The sequence below is a fragment of the Curcuma longa genome, chromosome 11 (genome assembly GCF_044706935.1).
Source record: "Curcuma longa cultivar G26 ecotype Majalengka, Jawa Barat chromosome 11, ITB_CL_G26_1.1, whole genome shotgun sequence".
NCBI classification, from domain to species: domain Eukaryota; kingdom Viridiplantae; phylum Streptophyta; class Magnoliopsida; order Zingiberales; family Zingiberaceae; genus Curcuma; species Curcuma longa.
The window spans coordinates 4827587-4848689 of NC_133871.1; the positions used below are offsets into that span (position 1 = coordinate 4827587).

The window sequence follows — 21103 nt, forward strand, 5'->3', positions numbered from 1 at the left end:
AAAAATATTTTAAATTAAATTTATTAAAATGCTCCGTAATTCATCCATGACGAAAGATTCTGAGCGCACGGAAATATTTTGGGTGTTCGGAACACTAATAGTATCATTCTTATTTTTATTATTTTTGATTTATGATTAAGTCATTTAAAATTTTTTTTTAAGATTTAAGAGATGGATTATAATATTAAATTAAAAAATCAAAATAAAAAAAAGTATGCGCTCACAAGGATATACCAACTTGTTATCCCGTACTTTTTATCTGACACACCTCGTGAACAATTAATTTTTTTAATTAAATTTTTTTTTGTGCTTAATACTATAACTCAACCTCTCAAATCTTTCTAATACTCTGTGTGTCTGATCTTGCACACGCATGGTGCACAATAGAAGATTTCGAGCACTCCAAAAGTGTTTCGAGCGCCCGGAATAGGAATAATATCATTTTTTATTTTTTATTTTAATTTTTTTATTTACGGGTTAACCAATGTATTATGCATTTTTTGAAATTTTAAAATTTTGATACGTGAAATAAGAAATGTACATAGTTGCCCAAATTGGCTCGGCTCAACATTGGTCGAATCGACCAGGGGTCGAACCGTTCATGACTAACTTTGGGCCGTAAAATAAGCGGCCTAATAAAGGCAAGGAAACGGTCTCCGCCTGGGCCTCTGCCCATTCGTCGTCGTCCGCGCGTTCGCTTCCACTTTGCGCAACGATGGCCGCAGTCGAACTGACGAACCAAGCCGTGATACCTAATGGCGGCTTCGGCAGAGGCACGCTTGCTGCCGACGCCTCCGTCGCCTCCTCCGAGAAGAAGAAGGCTCGCGAGAGGGAGCGCCGGCGCCGGAGGCGGAAGCAGAAGAAGAGCGAGCAGAAGTCTTCGGCTCGCTCGGAAGGCGGAGGGGAGGAGAGTGAGCCTGAGGGATCGCAGTTCGAGAAGGAATCTAAAGCGAGCTCCGCTCACCGGGAGGTAGTCCGATTAGGCTGTCGGCAGTTAATTAGGGTTTCTGTTGAGTTTTACACGTTTGATCTGTATCTCTTTCTTTAATATTCCTTATTCCTCTATCTTACGAACAATTTTGTGGATCCATTCCGTCCCATGATGCGAGATAGTTTTTTTTAGTTTCCTTCGTATATGATATCGTATCTTCTTTTGCACTTCCTAATGTCTCAGGCAAAACTTTTATAAAGATTTAATTGTTCTGATACTTTTTAGTTGTTATATGATATCCTAAAGGTTGTTGGTTTCTCTTAGGATGTGACAGTCGAGATAGAGTACGTTCCTGAAAAGGCTGATATAGATGAAAGCTTTATCGAAGAATTTAAGAATGTTATCGAGAAGTTCAACTTCAGGGATGATGTTGGTGGTGAGGTGTGTTTGAGAATGTGATTTGCATAGTTAAGTAATGATGCATGCTTATTCTTTTCTTTCTTTTTAGATATTAATCTTGGTTGATGTTTTTATCCACACAGGACAATGCAAAGAAGGATGAGACTGCTGGTAATGCAACTGCTAAGAAAGGAGATTCAGATTCGGAAGAAGATGATCAGGAGGTTCAGCAGAAGGAGAAAGGACAATCGAACAAGAAGAAAAAGGTCAGCAATGAGTACTTTAATGCTTTTTTCTATGAAAGAAGTGGCATATGCTTATTCTGCTGCATATTTCTGTAGCTTCAAAAGCGTATGAAGATTGCTGAACTAAAGCAAATTTGCTCAAGGCCAGATGTAGTTGAGGTCTGCTTAGATTATAATCTTTCTTTTTATGATATAATACAGATTGCTATTTCATTGAGCCATCTGGTTTACCGGAAGTTTCTTGTATTGTCTATTCTTACCTTCATTCATTGTAGGTATTCTTGTATTGCAAGTACCTTTTCCAACATTTGTAGATTTTTTGACATCGCTATAGCTTCCAAATTAATTTACAAGGTGATATCGGTTCTCAGGCTTGTAATTTGCTATTACCCATAAAATGAAATAAATCTTGATACTTAGGAGGTTATTTGAACCATACTACTATTGGTGTATTTATCTGTGAACCATGGAGCCAAAAAATAAAGGCACTTGTATTCTTCTTAAGTCACATTAGGCAACGTATTACTGGTACTATTTAAGTTTCTACTATGCATTACACAGAATGATAGTGGTAGAGAATCTTTCAATTACATTAAAAATGAGTAATGCCATTGTTGAGTCAAATTGTTACCAAATAACGAGGGGCCATGCAATTACATTAAAAATGAGTAATGCCATTGTTGAGTCTTACCAAATTCCTTAATGAGGGGCCATGAATTTGCTTTTTCATAAAAATGGGTTACCCATTGTTAAACTACATGCGGGAAACATCAAACCTAATTTTTCTATCCATCGTTAGCCTTGCATTGCACAAAGTAGATAGTTCCTTGAGTTTCCAATCAGACATATTGAAATATAGGCAGAATGACCTTGTTAATAATAATAAGTCCCTGTTATTTATATTTTTCAGAGTAAAGTTTGTTATTAAGTGTCAAAGTTTGTGCTATCCAGCTACATTTAAGGCAATACCATTCATGGTAGATAAGTTTTTTTTTTTCACTCTTTTTATTTGGAAGAAAGATTGTTCAGAATGCTTGTCTTCTGGTTAATCGTCTTGAGGTTTGTGTATTAACTTTGTCACAAGATAAAACAATTTCTTCTAGCATCAAACATAGTGCAGTTTGTGAGGCTCACCAATGTGGTTCCCTTTCTTTTATGTACAAATGAAGGTGTTCTTTGTTAGTTAGGCTATGAAAAATAAGTTATTGAAGGACATAAAACTATTGTATGCATATTTAGTTTTGGTAAAGGATTAATGCTTTTTTGGACTGTTACATGATATGCTATGTGTATACCTTTCCATTACATATTTCCATTTGTATGTTTGTAAGATTTTACTAGTGTGGTTATATTTTGCACAACAATATCACCTTTGTTTGGATTCTTGTTTACTTAAGAATGTTTATATTTTCATCTTCCAGGTTTGGGATGCAACAGCAGGAGATCCAAAGCTGCTTGTTTTTCTTAAGTCCTATCGGAATACTGTTCCTGTTCCACGGCATTGGTGTCAAAAAAGAAAATTCCTTCAGGTGAGTCAGTATTAATCATAAGCTAGATTTAGAATGCTGGCTGTTTATCAAGGAGGGAATATATGCAAATTTTTAATTACTGCATGAGGGGTGAGGGCAAAAGATGTCGATAAGGTACCCCTCTTATGCTTATGCATAATTCTTGCAGGGACCAGCTGTAACAATGACTGAGCCTCGACATCAGGGTAATTGCCAGAGGGCCTTCGAAGGCTCTCTCTTTTAAGACAATGATAGGATGGTGGGGGTGTAGGTAGATGCATAGTGGCATCGCTACTTCAATGTAGGATAAGCTCTAGACTAGATTATGGTTTACATTTTGCTATCACGTATGAAACATGCATATTGTCATTTAAATCAAAATGTTTATTCTTCAGACTGGAACTGAATAATTTTATTTTTTGGTATTGCAGATGTTTTGAGATGAAACCCCCTACAGATTTCAATTGCATTTTGGGCTATTTAGAATATATTGCTTATATTGTAGTTATGACTTGTGTGTGTTTGGATTTTATGCGTATTGTGATAATTGACAGGGCAAACGAGGTATTGAGAAACAACTATTTCAACTCCCTGACTTCATTGCTGCAACTGGAATAGAGAAAATAAGACAGGTACTTAGAGACTTTGTTTAGTCAAATTTTGGGTGAAACTGCTTTGCTTCAATCTGACTAGAAAACATTGTGGGTTCACATTAATGACTTAACCTTTCTTATTATGTTATTGATGATATATATGACTAGCAATTAACTTGGCCATCTGTCCAGACTTATTGTTTATTTGGTCCCTTTTTATCCCCTTTTCCAGGCATATATTGAGAAAGAGGATAGCAAGAAACTGAAGCAAAAGCAGCGTGAACGCATGCAACCAAAGATGGGGAAGATGGATATAGATTACCAGGTTAAGATAAAGAATTCGTTTCTGATAATATCTTGTGATAAACTTCTAACTTACACATTCTCTTCCTTGCTCTCCTGTTGTTTACCAGTTTACATCCAGGGCAATGGCTCAAGAGTGAAATAATATTTTCAACTCTAACCTCTACTTTGGTTTGCAGGTATTGCATGATGCATTTTTCAAGTATCAGACTAAACCTAAGTTGACGACCCATGGAGATCTATACTATGAGGGAAAAGAATTTGAGGTACAATATTTTTTTTTTGGATAATATCTATGTATTAAATTTTGAGATTGTGGCCCTATTGAAATGCTTCCAACAATCCTTTCTTCTTTGTATGTTTTATCATAACATATCTAGAAACATTTCTTTGGACATACATGGCGAACACACTAATTTGTGATTTTTGTTGATAAACTCATTGGTTCAGTCACCATAGTATCAGGGGTAGACATGCAAAATTAAGAACCTAAACACTAATTCGAAACTAGAAAATTTAATAAAAACAATATTTTGACTTAGCATGGTTGTTGAAGTTAGAACCATCTGGTTCATGTTTTGTGTTGTATGATACCCTATGACTTAGATATAAAATGGAAGCTATCATATGTATGAGTGACAACTTGAAAGAATTGTGACAATTTAACATGATAGGTAGCTTATTTTTATCCAATTTTGGAAAAAGAATGGAAACCTATTAGAAACTAAATTTAATCCATAAAAAGTGAACCCATCTCATTTAATCTTTAAACAAACAATAGATTGAAAATTAAACCAATGGATGAATCTTTGGCATTGTGATAGAAGCTAAGAGGTTTGAAGAAGAAAAAATCTTGGTGCAGAGAGACAAAAGAGTTAATAATGACAAAGGTGGAGTTAACACCCATTGGTGACAATGTCACATTGAGATGTATCGAAGACCATAAAGGTGTAACAATGCTGAACATGTCAAAGTCATCTCTATCTGTCTTTCTAGGAGCATGGTCATGTCTCTCTCTCTCTCTCTCTCTAAATGTGTCAATGCCGTTCTCATATTAGTGAGGATGAAGTCAGTGATGATTTTCCCTTAATGATGAAATGTCTTATTGTTCTACGAACCTATATTCAACAACCTTGGACCTAGGTAGACCAATAAAATGGAACTAGGTAAACCAATAAAATGGAACCAAATCAGTGAGAACATATGATAGCAATCCACTTCTTGCCATTCTCCTCTTCCCTTCCCCTAATAAATTGGATGACACTCAAATTTTCCCTCCTCTCGAAGTGTGTCACAACTATGTCTATTACACTAGTATGTTGATCAAGTTGCCTGATCCTTCCCCACTGCCTCCTCCATAAATAGTGTTGATCATTTTCTACTCATCTCTTATTCATTTTTATGCAACTACAAATATGCAATCCTGGTAGTCAGTTCACTAATGAAAATTTCTAGCTCCATATCCATGTCAACAATTCATAAAGATGGGTAGGGAAAGGCGATGACGACCAACATATTATTCATACCCATGGTCATTTCATCATCAACCAAGTTGGTTGATTGGCTGCACATGTTGTATGAGCACATTAATGAGTTCTTATACACGACATATTGGCAGATGCCTCCTTGCATCCATTCACTTCTTAATAGTCCCACAATGGGTTCAGAGGTGATGAATTTTCCCCCAAATTGTCTCTGAGCCATGACAAACAGCATTCAATTACCCTTAACAAACCAAATATGCCAATTGATTCAGTTCGGTTTGGAATCCTTGTTTGTTTTCATCTTGAAGATTTTCAATTTTATACTTTTGATTTGTTTTGAAAACTTTTCATTAGATCGATAGGCACACAACTTGCTTCTATATTTAACATTTAAATACCTAAGTTTGCAAGACAATACTGTGATGTGGCCTAGTGCTTGTGAGAGAAAGTGTATTCTGTTTTCACATCTTCAGAAGAATACATGCTTAAATTGTCTGGTCACTTATTGGATTGATGGTATCTTAATTTGGTCAGATGTGAAAATGGATATGCCAGCAAATAAGGGCACTGCAACTGTTTTGTTATAACATAAAACTTCCAGCGTCTTTGCATTTTATTTTAAGTTACTAGAAGATAGGTTTAATGAAGAATAATAACATCTGATACCTTGCAACTTTGTGAAGATCTTCTATGTCTTCTGGCTCTAAATCGTGTCAAAATTAAAATGTTCGCAAAGATGATTGGTTATGCTCTATGCAGGTCAAACTTAGGGAAATGAAGCCAGGTATGTTGTCAAAGGAACTTAAAGAAGCTCTTGGCATGCCTGATGGTGCACCGCCTCCATGGCTTATTAATATGCAGGTCAGTCACATAGTCCTATTTTAACCTTACCATTTCTTTTTACATATTTTTTTTTTCTAGGTGGCTAATTGCTTCTAGTTTTCTACAGAGGTATGGACCACCTCCATCCTACCCCCATCTGAAGATACCTGGTTTGAATGCTCCAATTCCTCCTGGTGCCAGCTTCGGTTATCATCCTGGAGGTTGGGGTAAGCCTCCTGTTGATGAAGTAAGATCATATAGTTAACCTTTAGAGTTATCTACTCACATAGTGTCATTAATTTAGTTTTTGAGGTCATAAAAATTTCTTTTTTCTTTTTCCTTGGATCAGTATGGACGCCCACTTTATGGTGATGTTTTTGGGGTACAACAGCATGAACAACTCAACTATGAGGTAGCTTGCTATAATTTTGCTTCTGAACACTGTGGACCTGGATGCCTACAATTACTTTGTTTTCCTTTTCATTTTAGGATGAACCAATTGATCGGAGTAAACACTGGGGAGATCTAGAGGAAGAGGAGGAAGAAGAAGAGGAAGAGGAACAGGAGGAAGAGATGGAAGAAGAGGAATTGGAGGCTGGCATTCAATCTGTGGATAGCCTTTCGAGGTGCTTCATGTTGTCTAATGATTTGATTTTTTTTGTCTATTCATTGTGATTAACTTAATTGTTATGATGTTCAGCACTCCCACTGGTGTGGAAACACCTGATGTCATTGATTTAAGGAAACAACAACGCAAGGAGCCTGAGAAACCACTTTACCAAGTAATCAAGATTCCCTTCGTGTTATTGACATTTAAGATTCATTTAGCACATATGTTGTTTATCTTGATCCATGATTATTTTCTCACTATTACTTTGGCACTCAAGGTCCTTGAAGAGAAGGAAGAAAGGATTGCTCCTGGAACATTGCTTGGAACCACACACACGTATGTTCTTCACATTTGTCTTGCTGACCTCTATTTCCTGCCAATTCTCCGTTAGTCATTTATTACATTAAAATTGATGGCTTGGTATCGAATCTGTTTTCCCTGAAATAGGTACGTGCTTGGTACACAAGACAAAACGGCTCCCAAACGGGTTTGTTGTTGTTTTTCTTTGAATATCTTCTGTCAGTCAATTCTCAGTTTAAGCATAGACATTTGCGGCAATATGCAAGTTTGTTTCAATGTGTAGGTTGATCTTCTACGTGGTCAAAAATCGGACAAGGTGGATGTCACTATACAACCTGAGGAGCTGGAAGTTATGGATGATGTTTTAGCCGCCAAGTAAGAGGGACCTGTGATAAATGCTTATGAATGTATGTTTTCTTCAAACATTTTGCGATCATTTTCACAATCCATGCCAGGTATGAAGAAGCACGAGAGGAAGAGAAGCTACGGAACCAGAAGGAAGATTTCAGCGACATGGTTGCAGAGGTTTGCTTCTCTCTACGCATTTTACTGTCAACGGTCTAGTTCTGATGTTGTTTCTTCCTTAATTTCACTTGTATGCCTTCCCCAACCACAGCAAGCTGCAAACAAGAGAAAGCGCAAGGAAAAGGAAGGGAAATCAAAGAAGAAAGATTTCAAATTCTAGTTAATTAATATGCTTGTCCCTTGTTAAAATCAAATTCAAATCTGCTTCATTTGTCAAAGGCTCTTCTGGTAATGCGCTCAGATTTTAGACTATTATTGACTAACCCTAATCAGATGAGGATTCCATGCATTTCTGAGCCTTTTGTTACACATGGCACAACGGATTCGAACCTTCCGTGCAAGCTGATTCTTGAAGTAATTTTAGATGCATTTAACAGAGCTGAGAAAATTTTGCATGTTTAACAGTAGTTTTTTCATGAAACCAGTATGCCTATTTATATTTAGCGAAGCTGTAATGATAGGGGTTGTAATACTTAAAAAAAAAAATTATAAATTTCAATTAGTCCCATTGATTATCTTTAGGGTGATCGATCTGGTTCTACGGAAATTTTTTATCGATTATCAGGATAAATCAAGAAGTGCACACAGTGATCAGTTCAGATGTTGAACATCCTTTGATTGTGTTCCTCATTTAGAGAAAATTTTTTATAAATATGTCATAATTGGGAATCGAATCGCAGATGTTTGGGTGACAATTTGGATGTCTTACCGTAGCACCATTGCTTTGGAGACAAATAAGCAGTAATATTAAAAAATGTTAATCTCAATTAGTCGCATTGATTCAATTTTTAGAGTGACTGGTTCAGTCCCACGGAAGTTTCCTATCAGCCACCAGGGTAAATTAGAAAATGTACGTAGCGGTCAATCTAGATGCCCAATATTCTTTGATTGTAATCCTTATTTGGAGAAAATTTTTTACAAATACACCATAATTGAAGATCGAATTGTAGATACCTGAATGACAATCTGGATATCTGATCATACCCTGAGAACACCTTAAGTGCCCCACACGGTCGGTCCCACAACCATATGTGAGGAGGTAAATCGAGAAAGTACAGTTGATTACGACGTAAGAGGGTATTACCTGATTTCGTCAGGATTCGAACTCTTGTCCTCTTCTACAAGTCTGTTGTGTCGTAATCAACTCTTGCCCTCTTCTACACGTATTAGAAACTACTACTAAAGGTACTGTCACTCATTAATTAGCCTTCCCTTTATTTACATAGATGGAATGTTGGGAAAGGCCCATCGTTTCAGGGTCGTGGTTCGATTGTCTATTGGGATATGTGTTAAACGTTAAAAATTCGAGTGTCGTGGATGTCTTTCCTGGGAAATTTCTCTTCTATCCATCCTCCTGCTAAACAGGCCATTAATGCGCTTTAAACGGGCCATGATGTCGGCTTTGACTTTTCTTCTCCATCCACACCGTCGTGCCGAAGCGGCCACTGATTTTGGTAACTCCTTCTCAGTCGAGCAGTCCTAAATGTTTGAGCTAATGAGCTTGCGTGATGAAGCAACGAAGAATCGTGTAAATAAGAACAAAGGAGGTTATAGATATCGACGAGGCCGAGTAGCTTCGATCATTAGAGGATTAGACTTTAGAGCAGCAAAATCCAACCTTTGTTAACAAAATCCAGCGTGCAACAGGAGCAGAACGGACCATAGAAGAGAGACACGCTCTCTCTTTTATGGATCAGTGAGTCAAAGTGTGATCGACTCGTTCGGAGGTTGGCGGCGGCTTGAGTTCCAGGGTGACGAGGTCGATGATATCGTCCCACTGGCTCAAGTTGCTCGCCGGTGACGGATGCCTCGTCGCGCTCGCCATCGCGAAGAGGCCGTCGCCGTCGCTGGGGACGCCGTCCTGTTGACCTGCGTTATCGTAGAACAAGGACGAGAAGGAAGCGCCGCCCGTCCTGCTCATGCCGCCGCCCCCTGACACTGTAGTTGTCCTCCGTCGCCTCCGGCGGCGTCAAGGGCGACTCAGCGCCCGCGACGACGTCGGCGTGTTTGCCCCCTCGGCTTCCTCGCTTGCTCTTCTGGCTGCCGCCGACGGGCACGTCCCGGAGCGTGCCGCCGTTAGTCCAGTGCCGGCGGCAGTCCCGGCAGTAGTGCCGCGGCTGCAGCTTGCTGTAGTTGTTGTAGTAGCAGAACTTGGTGTTTGTGGACTCGCACCGCGGGCAACTCAGCGGCGCTCCCGCAGCCTTTGCACTCTGCTTCTTCCTTTCCACCTTCACGTTTCCTCCGCCGCCTACATTCCATTCCTTCAAACAAACCCAAAAAAAAAAATCAAAAATCAAAAATCAAATCGAGCTCGACAAAATCACAAAAACCAGAGCACGAGGCGGGGGCTCACCTCCAAACTCTCTCCTTCCATCTCACTCGTCAACTTTCATACGAGTGATCACCGGAAGAAAGTGGAGGCGGAGAGCATGAACAGAAGGAGCGAATTGTAGCAACGTCCAAAGCTAATAAATCGTCCTACCAAACGTGGGAACAGCTCACTGGCCCTCTCCTCTCCTCTCCTCTCTTCTCCTTCATCGCTGACGTTTAAATGCAGAGATCGTTGGCAAAGACCGACGAGATCGAGGCAGCAACGTGCGCGGGCTTCCGCAGGGACATTAATGCAAGCGCGGATAGCTCATCGTGAGTGGGAAGCAAGAAACGGGAAACCATTCTCGCTAAGTGCCGCACGTGATCCTTCGCCCCCGACTGCAGAGACGACAGCAGCTGGCGTGTGATTTATTACATCAAGGAGATGTTCATTTTACTCCCTATTTTAACTGAATTTTCAAGAATACCCCTAGTTTGACAGGGTTTTTTATTATTTCTTCACGTCTTTTCCTTTCTCTCCTCTCTTAACTCTCTGTGCTTTCCTTCCAGATTCCGTCCTCGTAGGTAAACTGGCTTCGAGTGTCAGAATTTGGAGTCTTAGTTTCTGGCCAGTGTTCCTTATTTTATGTTTTCCCATCGAGCAACAATGTCCGATTCAATGAATGGTGGCATGTTCTTCGCTGAGGAACAATTATTTGTTTGACTTGTTGCGACCACAAAGTATATCTTATTACTAACATGAATAGCGTTTGTCACCCTTTTCCTTCATAACACATGCAGTTTCATTGGTTTTTCAATAAGACAAATTGAAGGAACTGATTGCGTTTAATTTTCCAATCTGACCAATTGAAGAATCTGATTGAATTTGATAAAAAAAAATTTAATACTCTAGATGTCTAGTCTTTCTTAATTGGCCTATCAAGTAATCAAAATTTGACTTTTAAGAAATCATCTCATTCGAAATTTAAACCTGAATCCTCCTACTATTCATTTAAGTTTTTTTCTACCTAGTATGTCAGAGTGTTATCTTACACTTCTTAACCGTGAGCACCCACCCTATGAGCATCTAAAATTTTATTATTTTAAATTTTTTTTTATACTTAATAATATAACCCAATGCTTGAATTTTAAAAATAAAATCTTAAATGACTTAACCACAAATAATAATAACAACAATAATAATAATAAAATGGCATTGTTCATAATTCGAGCGCCTAGAAGTGATACAGACACCCGAACATTTCTATCGCGGATGCTACGTGTGTGTGTGTATATATAATCTTGAAAGTAGATAATCTTCCGCACTTTGCTTTTTAAAAGCTCCTCTTTAGACGAGATGGCTAACTTGGAGAGGGTTAATCCCTGCTTGCTAAATGAAGGTGATGGATGGGTTAGACTGGCCCCTAGTAACCTTGGACAAACATCTTTTATATCGAGAAACACTAAGGCTACCTTAATTAATAATACATTCAACTTGGTGCTGTGTGGTTTGTGGCTTAATTGAACTCCAATCTTAGTATTGAGCAAACTAAAATAAAGGAGCTTAACTCACCTACAGAAAAATAAATAAATTTGGCACCAAATAACTGTATCTATACACACGAAAACTGGAACCGTAGTCTTCTAGTGGAATGCTGCAACTTCTGTAGCTAAGAATTGAGATCCAAAGCACCCGATCCAGGATAATACACACCTTCAAACTCGAAATGGAAAGCCAAAATTTTGATATATTCTTATTTCACCTCCTTGTCCAGCAGTAACGATAGCCATCCCCCAAGCTAGCTTGCTTTGCACCAGCAAAGCCCCATTGTGAAGCTCACCACTGCTCTGGGGGCTAAGCTCGTTTCTCGGCATCTTCTCCTTGGACCAAGTCGGAGAATCAATCCTCGACGGAATGTCGCGATGAACTGGACTCTGAGTGTAGACTGATAATGATGAAGATGAATTTTTGTGCCCGTTGTTGATCTGTGTTTGTCCCTCGGCTTCGCTAGCAGATACCGGACTGAAGCCATTTTGCATGTTGCTGTGGCCTGCGACCAGCCCTGTGGCACTGGGGTGTGGCCAAGCAACAGCCACAGTCACATCCTGACATTGGAAGTGCTCATAAGATTGCATGGAATTGACAATGCCCTTGGCCTTACTAGGTTGGGAACAAGCATCGTATCGCCAGATATACACATGAGAATCCTCGCTAGCGCAGATCACATACTTCCCATTTGGGGTCATCGAAGCCGATATCTGACTGCTAGTGTTGCGGAATCCTGAAGAAAATTGAAGAGTGTCAACCAAAGAACATGAGGAAATGGCTTCTGAATATGGCAACTTGAAGACTAGAATTTATACTCAATATTAAAGAAATTCTAGTAAAGACATGCCTTAAAACTTGCATGAGACCTAGAGATCAAAAATTAAAATCACTTTTCAACAGCAAGGACACTCGGCCCAAGTGAGTTTCCAATAAGAAATTAAGATTAGTTGAAGGAACGCTAGTCTTTCTACCAGATCCTCTCGAGGAATCTAGAAGAGAAGAGTTGTGTGATACTTCTGAAAGTGATGCCCTTGTGATGTAATCCCCTTTCATAGAATTGTCTCTTGGAACTTAAGAGACATAACAAACTAAAGTGCAAAATTGAGGCCAAGGTGATGGTAAAAATAATCGAAGTAACTTGATTCCTTTGATGTGAGAGATTTTAAACTGAGTGAGGCCAAAATCAACTGTTTGTTTTTGTAAACAAGGTAAGATTCCTTTGGTGAGAGCAATGAAAGCAAGCAACACGCCTAGAAAAGAAACACCGTAAATGTGAAGGAGTCAATATATAACCACTGAGGATATAAACCAAATCAGGCGGACCCACATAGTTTCAAGCTTTGCAGGATCCATCTGTATGTATTCTCTAACTGCAAAAAGAACTAAATGATAACTCATGGATAACAATTTCCTTCAGTGCCATAAATATACTACAACAAATACAAGCTAAGATGAGGCATGAATTCTGATTTCAAAACAATGTGATATGACACAGATGCTCACGTCACAGAATACTCCATCCTTTGAATGACTTTGACTCTGCTAAAATAAAAAGATTCCCAAATCTCAATTATATATTTTTATCATTCCGACGAAAATATTAACCTTCGCATTCCAAATAATTCAGATGAATTTAAAAGGCATCTAAATGTTTTTGTTATGGTGCCACAAACTTACTAAACTATTGGTGGTTGCATGACAATGAGCAATATCTCAGACTGTCACATCAAGGATAATGCTAATTAATTATTATATCATCGTAGAAACAAGCTCTAAAGAATTTCCATTTGGAAGGTGATCAGAAATTTTGTGAAGATCTCACACAATTGTTAAGGAAGGTTAATGTAAATCCTACCCGAAGAATGAACAGGTATCTATACAACGTGTAGATACATCGACTGAGGTTATTATAACACAATAAACACACATCTTAGGGTGCATATAGCTAAATTGATATTCTTGTTATATATGTGTGTGCCTGTGTGTATGTATAATATGTATATATTTTTGCTGCAAAGTTCAGTGTGAAGGAAACTAGTTGTTAATTACATATATGTAGATGTTAAAGAAGTAGAATAACATTAAAGTGCATATATTAATGGGAAAACCATTACATGAGATACCAGTTGAGATAGACTTTCTCCTGGTCAGTGTCAGTGAATCCATATCAGAACAAGCAACACAATGGCATTTATTCATGTTGACAAAGTATCACTATGGATTGATCACCAGAACACTACTGATCCACACCTAAAACCAGGCCTCAATGATTTCATGTCTTTTTTTTTTACGACCTTATTTTTGGTCAAGAAATGGATATTTCCTAGTCATGTTAATAAAAACAATAAAGTGAGTTGATAGTAAAAGATTTACCTTTAAATTTGTGCATTAGTTCAACCCCATTCACAACACGAATTCTTGAGTCTGCCGATGTAATAAGAACTTCAGAGGAACTTCCTGGAACAAACTGTTCAAGAAACTAGTCAGAAACTGGAGATATAGATATAGAAATGTAGTTCAACTTAGAAATAAAGGGAAAACCTCTACAAGTACAAAGGAATATAAAGAATGAAGACAAATTCTTGCATTCACCTTTTAATTGGATCTAGTAAGTCTGCAAATACCTGAAAGCCAGTAATTTTCTTGTTGCTCGACTTATTTTTATTTGATTGCAAGTAAATTTGATCCTTGATGTGAAGCTTGTTCTCTACAGGAAATTTTAAAACACAAGATGAATCACAGTAAGGAATGAAGACTACAGTTCCAAACTGAAAAGGAAGATCATTAAGCTGGTTGGTCGGATAAGAGTTCATACCAGACGTGTCAAAGAGGTGGCAACTACCCTTGTGCGTACCCACCATAGCAGCCTACACAACCCAAGAGTTCAGTTGTAGCATCAACATGGACTAGTTTTACAAAATTAAGATTCTTTTCATGAAAATCAATGATTGTTATCAGTTAAATCATTTCTACCTGTCCATTGGGAGTAAAACATACTGCAGTGACAATCTCATGAAGATCATTCCAATCAACAATTTGTCGATCCGGAATGCTCCATATACGGACTTTCTTGTCTAGGGATCCACTGATGAAGTATTTTTCATCAACGGGATTGAATTGGATGCAGGTAACTGAATCAAAGGAACATAATAGATAGAAAAGTGCCATTAGCTGATGCAACAGAATGATAATGAGACAAATGATCATTCATGAAACATAACTAAAGCCAAGAAAACATTTGCTCACCATAGTCACTGTGGGAAAATGTTTTTAGACAGGAACAGAAAGATGTGTCCCACAATCTGACTGTTTTGTCCATTGAAGATGATAGCAGATGCTGCATGGACAAAAAAGATCCTTATATATTCTCTCACATTATAGGATTTCTATTCAAACCAAACGATAAAAAAACTTCTTCCAGATTACCAAATGATGGTAAAAACATTTCAGACCTCTGATGATGACGAAGCAATAAAAGAAAACATGCATAGATATTTCTTTAGGTTCTATCACATACACACAGTTTTCTCCCTTGGACTGTTTTTTGTAATTTATCCCTCATTTTGTGACCCCCTCCCCATGCTCATTGAATTCTTCACACTTCACCCTAGGCTAGTTATTGTTAGGATTTTGTTTGAAATATAGCCAATAAATATCATATGGCCCTCCCTTAGTGATCCATATAAAAGACGCTTGACATTTTAAAGGTGGAACTCTAATAGGAGTTAGTCTGACTTAGGGATGATAACAATTTGGAAATTATATAGGACAAAAAGATATTTTCTGAAACAACAAAGGAAAACTACAATAATGGGAAAATTTTGGGGAGGAATATGAAAAAAAGCCCTATTCTTTATATCATGATGGGTGGCGCAGCTAATTTTGTTCTCTTAGCCTTCCTTTGTAACCAAATGCTCTAGAATGGTTTGGAACCCATCCATCACTTTGGTGGAACACCCACATGTTTAAAATTTTTGTGCTAGGTGGCATAGCCAAAATTTACAGTTCAGGTGAATTACCAAAATATGATATCATAATATCCATTGTCTCATTCATGTTTAGGAGAACCATATTATGCCAACCAAAAATCATCACATTTAACACATTTCAGCACATATCAAAATATGTCAAGATAAATTTGAATAATGTGTATCCACTAATAGTTGTTACCTGAGATGTTTGTTATATTTTCTTACCTTGTTTCTTTAAAATTTTATTTCAATTGACTATCTAATTACCACAATTTAAAAAATAAAATAAGTCTACACTAGAGAAGTGAAATTCATCAAAAATCATATAAGCATGCTTCACCACATGCTGAAGTGCATTAAGTACAGTAAAATTTCATTTAGGGAATAAAATCAACTGCAATGTAATTTTTTGTCTTTTTTTCTGAAGTAAATAGAAAATGGATTATAGGAGTAAAATTCATCTAAAGTCATCTTGCCATACTTCAACATATGTTGAAATATGCTAAATGTTGCACAATATTGAACTAGTATCATTTCGTTTAGGGATTAGAACCCATTATAGAATGATACTTTAAACTTGCTCCATACCATTTCACAAATTAGACAATAATAGATATGTAGCCCATTAGCAATAATGCTAAGTGTTAGCTTGCTTTCAAATTTCTAACAATATAGGTGCAAAGGATAAAAATAGTATGGCTCAAAAATATGTAATTTCAAAGCAACCTATCATGGAAGGAAGGACTGTTGTCGAAGCATGTAACATAATGGAAATTAATAAAAATAATATTGTACTATCAGTCAGTAAAGATAATTGTCAAAGATGGTGTGCTTGACATGAAATCAGTATCTGGAGGGACCAGGAATTAATGTATTCAGCATAAAACTAGGTTGATAGATTACTTTGATGTGACAATTGTTGGACAACAAAGCATATGATGAGAAAACTTATACTTCCCAAGCAAACTAGGATCATAGCATATATTTCTTTAAGTAAACTAGTATAATAACAACACAAATTGGTAGTAGGAACGCCATGTTTAAAAAAGAAAAATCTAGAGGAACGCCAACGGTTCTTTCTAAAGAAGCCTTTCTTAAATAATGAAAATGTACGTTCAACACTGTAAACCAGTAATAGTGAATTATTCAGCATTTGTAGCACTGGCACCAAAATAGTTATATTATAAAGAATGTCAAGGTCCACAGAAGAATAAGGTCCAAGTAGATATACTGAAATAATTTGGATTCATGACATTGTTGTTCTGCAGCACCAATTATCGTTCTTTCTTCTTAATCAATCATGAATCATCTACATTCAAACAATATATATTTGGGGAAGTCTATTCTTTTCCTATCGCATAGTTGCCTCGCGGATCAGAATCGCATATATAATCCATTTCCTCAGAACTAATGGAGTTTCGTCTATAGGAAATATAAATAAGTCTGTCTGTCGTTCAGTAATCATTTGGCAGGGAAGTTCACCAAAAGAGCTTATGTTGATCAGCGAAAGACGAACAGTGTGTAACCTCAACAACTATTCAACTTTACGTAAAAACAGTAGATAAAGCGAAAAATCACCTGGGACTTGGACCATGAAAGATCAAGGACATCTTTTGTGTGGCCCCTAAAAGAGAAGATTGGCTTATCCAATAAAGCGAAAACATGCTCTGGCAGCATTAAGTGGTCGGAACTCACAGATCGTCTGCTGTGAGGGACCTTTGACCATCTTTTCTTCTCCCAGTGACTTGCCTCCGCAGAGGACAAAGCTACGGCAGGTTCCGGCGTGCCATTAGCAAATGCTGATATGAGAGGATGACAATTACCATCCTCGCCAATCTCTCCCTCCGGGAAAAACTCTGCCTTTTTCTCCAAGCCGGCGACCTCCCACACATGGATAACACAATCCTCACCTCCACTTGCCAGAAGTCGCCCATCCAAGCTAAATTTGATGGTCCAGATAGCTCCGTTGTGCGCCTGAATCGCCTGAGTAATGTAGAGACCAGTGAGTTCCTTATACGACTTGCCGTACTGCCGGACTCTGATTCTCTCGGGCCCGTGATGGGTAGAATGCGAACCGTCAAGGCTATCATCGGTGGCCGAACTCGACCTCCTCCCTCCCTTCTCCGACGAAGTTTCTCTCTCATCATTACTCCGCCTTTCCCGTTGGTGGTGTCCTCCGGAGACCACCGTGCCTGCTATGTTCTTGATGCTCTTGAGCCAGCTACCCTTCTTCTTCGATCTGAGACTCCCTTCGCCGGCCCTTAACCCACCACCAGGTCCGCCACAACCATAATCGTTCCTCTTGCTCTCGTCGCTCCCGGACTCCTCGACGCTTTGCCGCCGCATGAGCTCCTGTACGAGCGGGGAGCGGCCGACAAAGATTTCGAATTCCTCCATCGTGAGCTGCCGCCCCGTCCCGACCTCCTTCAGCTTGTTCCACATTCCATCCTGCCGCATCTCCTTCACCACGAACTCTCTGCCATCGTCCAGATTCCTAATCGTACAAGGCTGCTGAAGACCCCCGCCTTCCAAGCCACCGCATTTCGCCGCAGTCAGCGACCAGGAACGCCCAACGAGGGGCGGCTTATCGGTGGCCGGCCCGGACCCAAGCGAGATTCGCTCAGTCCGTTCCGAACGGACACAATTAGGATCGACGGAGCCATCCGATCTGGATCTGACGATCACCGCGACATCGGACCGCAAGGAATCAGGGAATGAGACGGCCGACGGCCCAACCTCCTGCTCCACAGTCCTAGAACCGGCGGCGTCACGGGATGGGGACTTCGGACGGGCGAGGGCGAGGGCAGGGTCCCCGCCGAGGCCCATCTGTAACAGCAGTCGGTTCCGGCGCTCCTCCACTGACGACGGCTCCGAGATCCAGACGTCGTACGAGCTGGAGAGCGGCGGCAGCAAGCTCGCGCCGCGGAGGGAGCGGCGGTGATGCCGGTGGTCGGCGTCGTCATCGGAGGCGGAAGTAGACGAGCTCGACGAGGACAGCACGCGGTCCAAGGACTCGTAATACAACTCCTCCTCCTCCACCTCCCTCGCGATCGACGGCGCTTCCCAGTCGGCCCCCCTCATACCGCCATCGCCGCCCGCGTCGGACGCGGCGAGCCGGCAGCAGTTCAAATCGGAGAACAGCCCGACCAAGAACAGCAAACGGATCGAAGCCAAAAACGCGATGCGATTTCGTCACCGCCCGGCACTGTGCACACAAAAAAAGCCACCGGGTGGTGTCGCGAACAGCGGTTTCTACTGGGAGCCGGACTAGCCGTTTTAATGCCCAATTAAAGCTCGCTTTACTTACTCTGAAGCCAACGCCATCGATTCATAATTTTCTAAATAAAAAATAAAAAAACAAAAAAAAAATTTCCCCCATAAATCATTAAAATACTGAAATAATTTAAATTTTAAGTTTTGATATATTCAAAAATTCAGTTTTTCTTTAAAAAAAAATAATAATAATAAGGCAATCGACAATTTTAGTGGCATCAGCGCCTGTGCATATAGCGCCATCTGAACACATGAACGTAAACTCTTAGGCAGGGCCTTAGGCAACTACCAGGCAGCAGTGGAGAGGACGGTTCCCACCTCATGAGCAAAGGAGAGCAAGCTTCCACCACACTTTTTTGCACAACAATCCACCATTTCGATTTGAGAGACCCCCACCCTTTTTCTCTCTCGCTCCTAATCTCACCGCCGATCACACAAAAGCTTTAGGATGATGGTGAATTAATGCGCAGCCTTGTTCATATGCATCTATCATCACCCAGTGTGCCTGACACCGCCCCCATCAGCCATCAGAGTGCCGTCCCTCTGCAGCATGCAGCGGCTTGTGAGTGAGCCTGAGCCATAATAATGGCTCGTACCACGCTTAGCTATTCTGTTATCATTGTTCGCTCGCAACGTCTCCTAATCTTTGCTTCCTCCGCAGGACAGCAGCGATGCATCTTTCCGTGCTAAGCGTGACAGTAACAACCGCGGCCCGGGCGACAGTAGGTGGTCCGCCCTCTGAGGCCGGTTACTAGTCGTCGTCCTATCGAGGAGCCGAGCCGAGACGAGCCTCGATGGTCCCCAACTTTTCACAAGCGTACGTATAACCGCGGCTTTGTGAGTAACCCCGTGTTAAGGTCACGCGATGGTGAAGATGAAGGTTGAGGTAGCTGATGATGGCAAACCCTAACTGGCGATCGAGGGAAAAGGGAAGTGACAGAGAATGCATGCGAGAGAAGGAACAGGGCGATGCGTCGTCAGCTGGGGAGAAAGAATATTGAGGAGGACCAGCTAGCTAGCAGCGAGTAGGGCTGAAGGAGCATGAAACGGTCGCTCTGTTGGTGAATGTGTGTCATGGTCCCCGTGTGTAATGGGGTTCATTGTTTTCAGCGTGCCGTGCCGTGCCGCCATTGTTGCCTCTAGCTACTTTGCCTGTGGTCGATCGTCGAGATTAATTTGTACACAAGATCACATGATAAATTGCTGTTATTCTAGTGATTCTTCTTCAGGTTTGTTGTTCGAAACGTTTTTCGCTCGCTGCCTTTATTCTACTACTCATTATATTTGTGGCCGTATCGTACGAACTCCTCTTTCCAGCTCCGACAGCCCAACGTAACTGATCCCTTTCTCCCTTTGTTCCTTTCCAAGTCAAGTCACCTGCTGGTGATCTTTCCCGGGAAGGTCTACCTTCGCTTGGAGGGACGATGGTCTGGACTCTGGGCCTTGAAAGAAAGGAAGTTAGCTGTAAAAGGAGATAATTTTTATTTTTATTTTTTTTTTTTTAAAAAAAAAGGAAATGAGAGCGATTCGAACTGCTAAATGAGACTTTCTAAACAATTGTAGATAGCAGGAGGTCTCAAACCGAGGAAAATAGATTAAAGGTTTGCATGGACTAGACCTGACCTCGAGCTGAGTCAACCGGACCCAAGCTAGGCCTGTAATTGATCAGGCTCGAGCTCGTAACCAAGTCAGTTGGTCGGATATCCATTGATTCGGTTGCTGGACCAGAACCGTAATCGGCCTAACAAGGTGCCAAATTGGTTAAGGTTCATAGACTTAAGATTTTTTTTTTTGTATATAATTGTTGTTATATAAAAATTTATTTAAAAAAAAATTTCTTAATCAAGTCTCAAACGGTTTCTCACATCAGAATTAATGCATTTATATTACATTTATTATTCTTAATAGTTGAAAAAAATATCAGAGAGCAAATAATTTCTTTTGACTATGTAATAATGCATTTATGCTAATAAGAATCATAATATTTTTAAAAAAATACGATGACGATACGTTTAAAATTTAAGATACTATTTTAAAATCATAAAAGATATATAAAGAACTAAATAAGTACAAATCCTTTACATTAATTATATATATATTATAAATTTATAATTTTAAAATAACATGAATCAGGAATCGACTCGTGAACCGATAATTCCAAATCATAAACGATTCTGAAACGTGAACTGCAATCATCTAAGACGATTAAAATTAAAGATCAATCTATCAAAAACCGTCGAACTCAGAACTGGAGTCGAGTCTATACGAACTTACTAAAGA

At 39.6% G+C, this 21103-nt stretch overlaps 2 protein-coding genes and 1 pseudogene across 2 annotated transcripts; 1 reads left to right on the plus strand and 2 right to left on the minus strand.

Annotated features, from left to right (window-relative positions):
* Positions 1-684: 684 nt before the first annotated feature.
* On the plus strand, positions 685-8009 carry LOC141838812 (uncharacterized). Its single transcript, XM_074726398.1, has 18 exons — positions 685-970; positions 1256-1372; positions 1474-1596; positions 1672-1734; positions 2997-3104; positions 3638-3715; positions 3909-4001; positions 4159-4245; positions 6223-6324; positions 6413-6532; positions 6635-6697; positions 6775-6911; positions 6986-7067; positions 7173-7231; positions 7343-7382; positions 7479-7570; positions 7651-7720; positions 7812-8009. The coding sequence occupies exons 1-18, from the start codon at positions 716-718 to the stop codon at positions 7878-7880; spliced, it is 1758 nt and encodes a 585-aa protein (XP_074582499.1). The 5' UTR covers positions 685-715; the 3' UTR covers positions 7881-8009.
* A 1308-nt stretch (positions 8010-9317) lies between these two features.
* LOC141837145 (dof zinc finger protein DOF5.8-like) lies at positions 9318-10204 on the minus strand (annotated as a pseudogene).
* A 1542-nt stretch (positions 10205-11746) lies between these two features.
* LOC141838043 (uncharacterized) lies at positions 11747-18631 on the minus strand. Its single transcript, XM_074725430.1, has 7 exons — positions 17129-18631; positions 14826-14916; positions 14553-14710; positions 14395-14446; positions 14204-14286; positions 13953-14046; positions 11747-12312 (listed from the first exon to the last, which is right to left on the minus strand). The coding sequence occupies exons 1-7, from the start codon at positions 18629-18631 to the stop codon at positions 11747-11749; spliced, it is 2547 nt and encodes an 848-aa protein (XP_074581531.1).
* Between the last annotated feature and the right edge of the window lie 2472 nt (positions 18632-21103).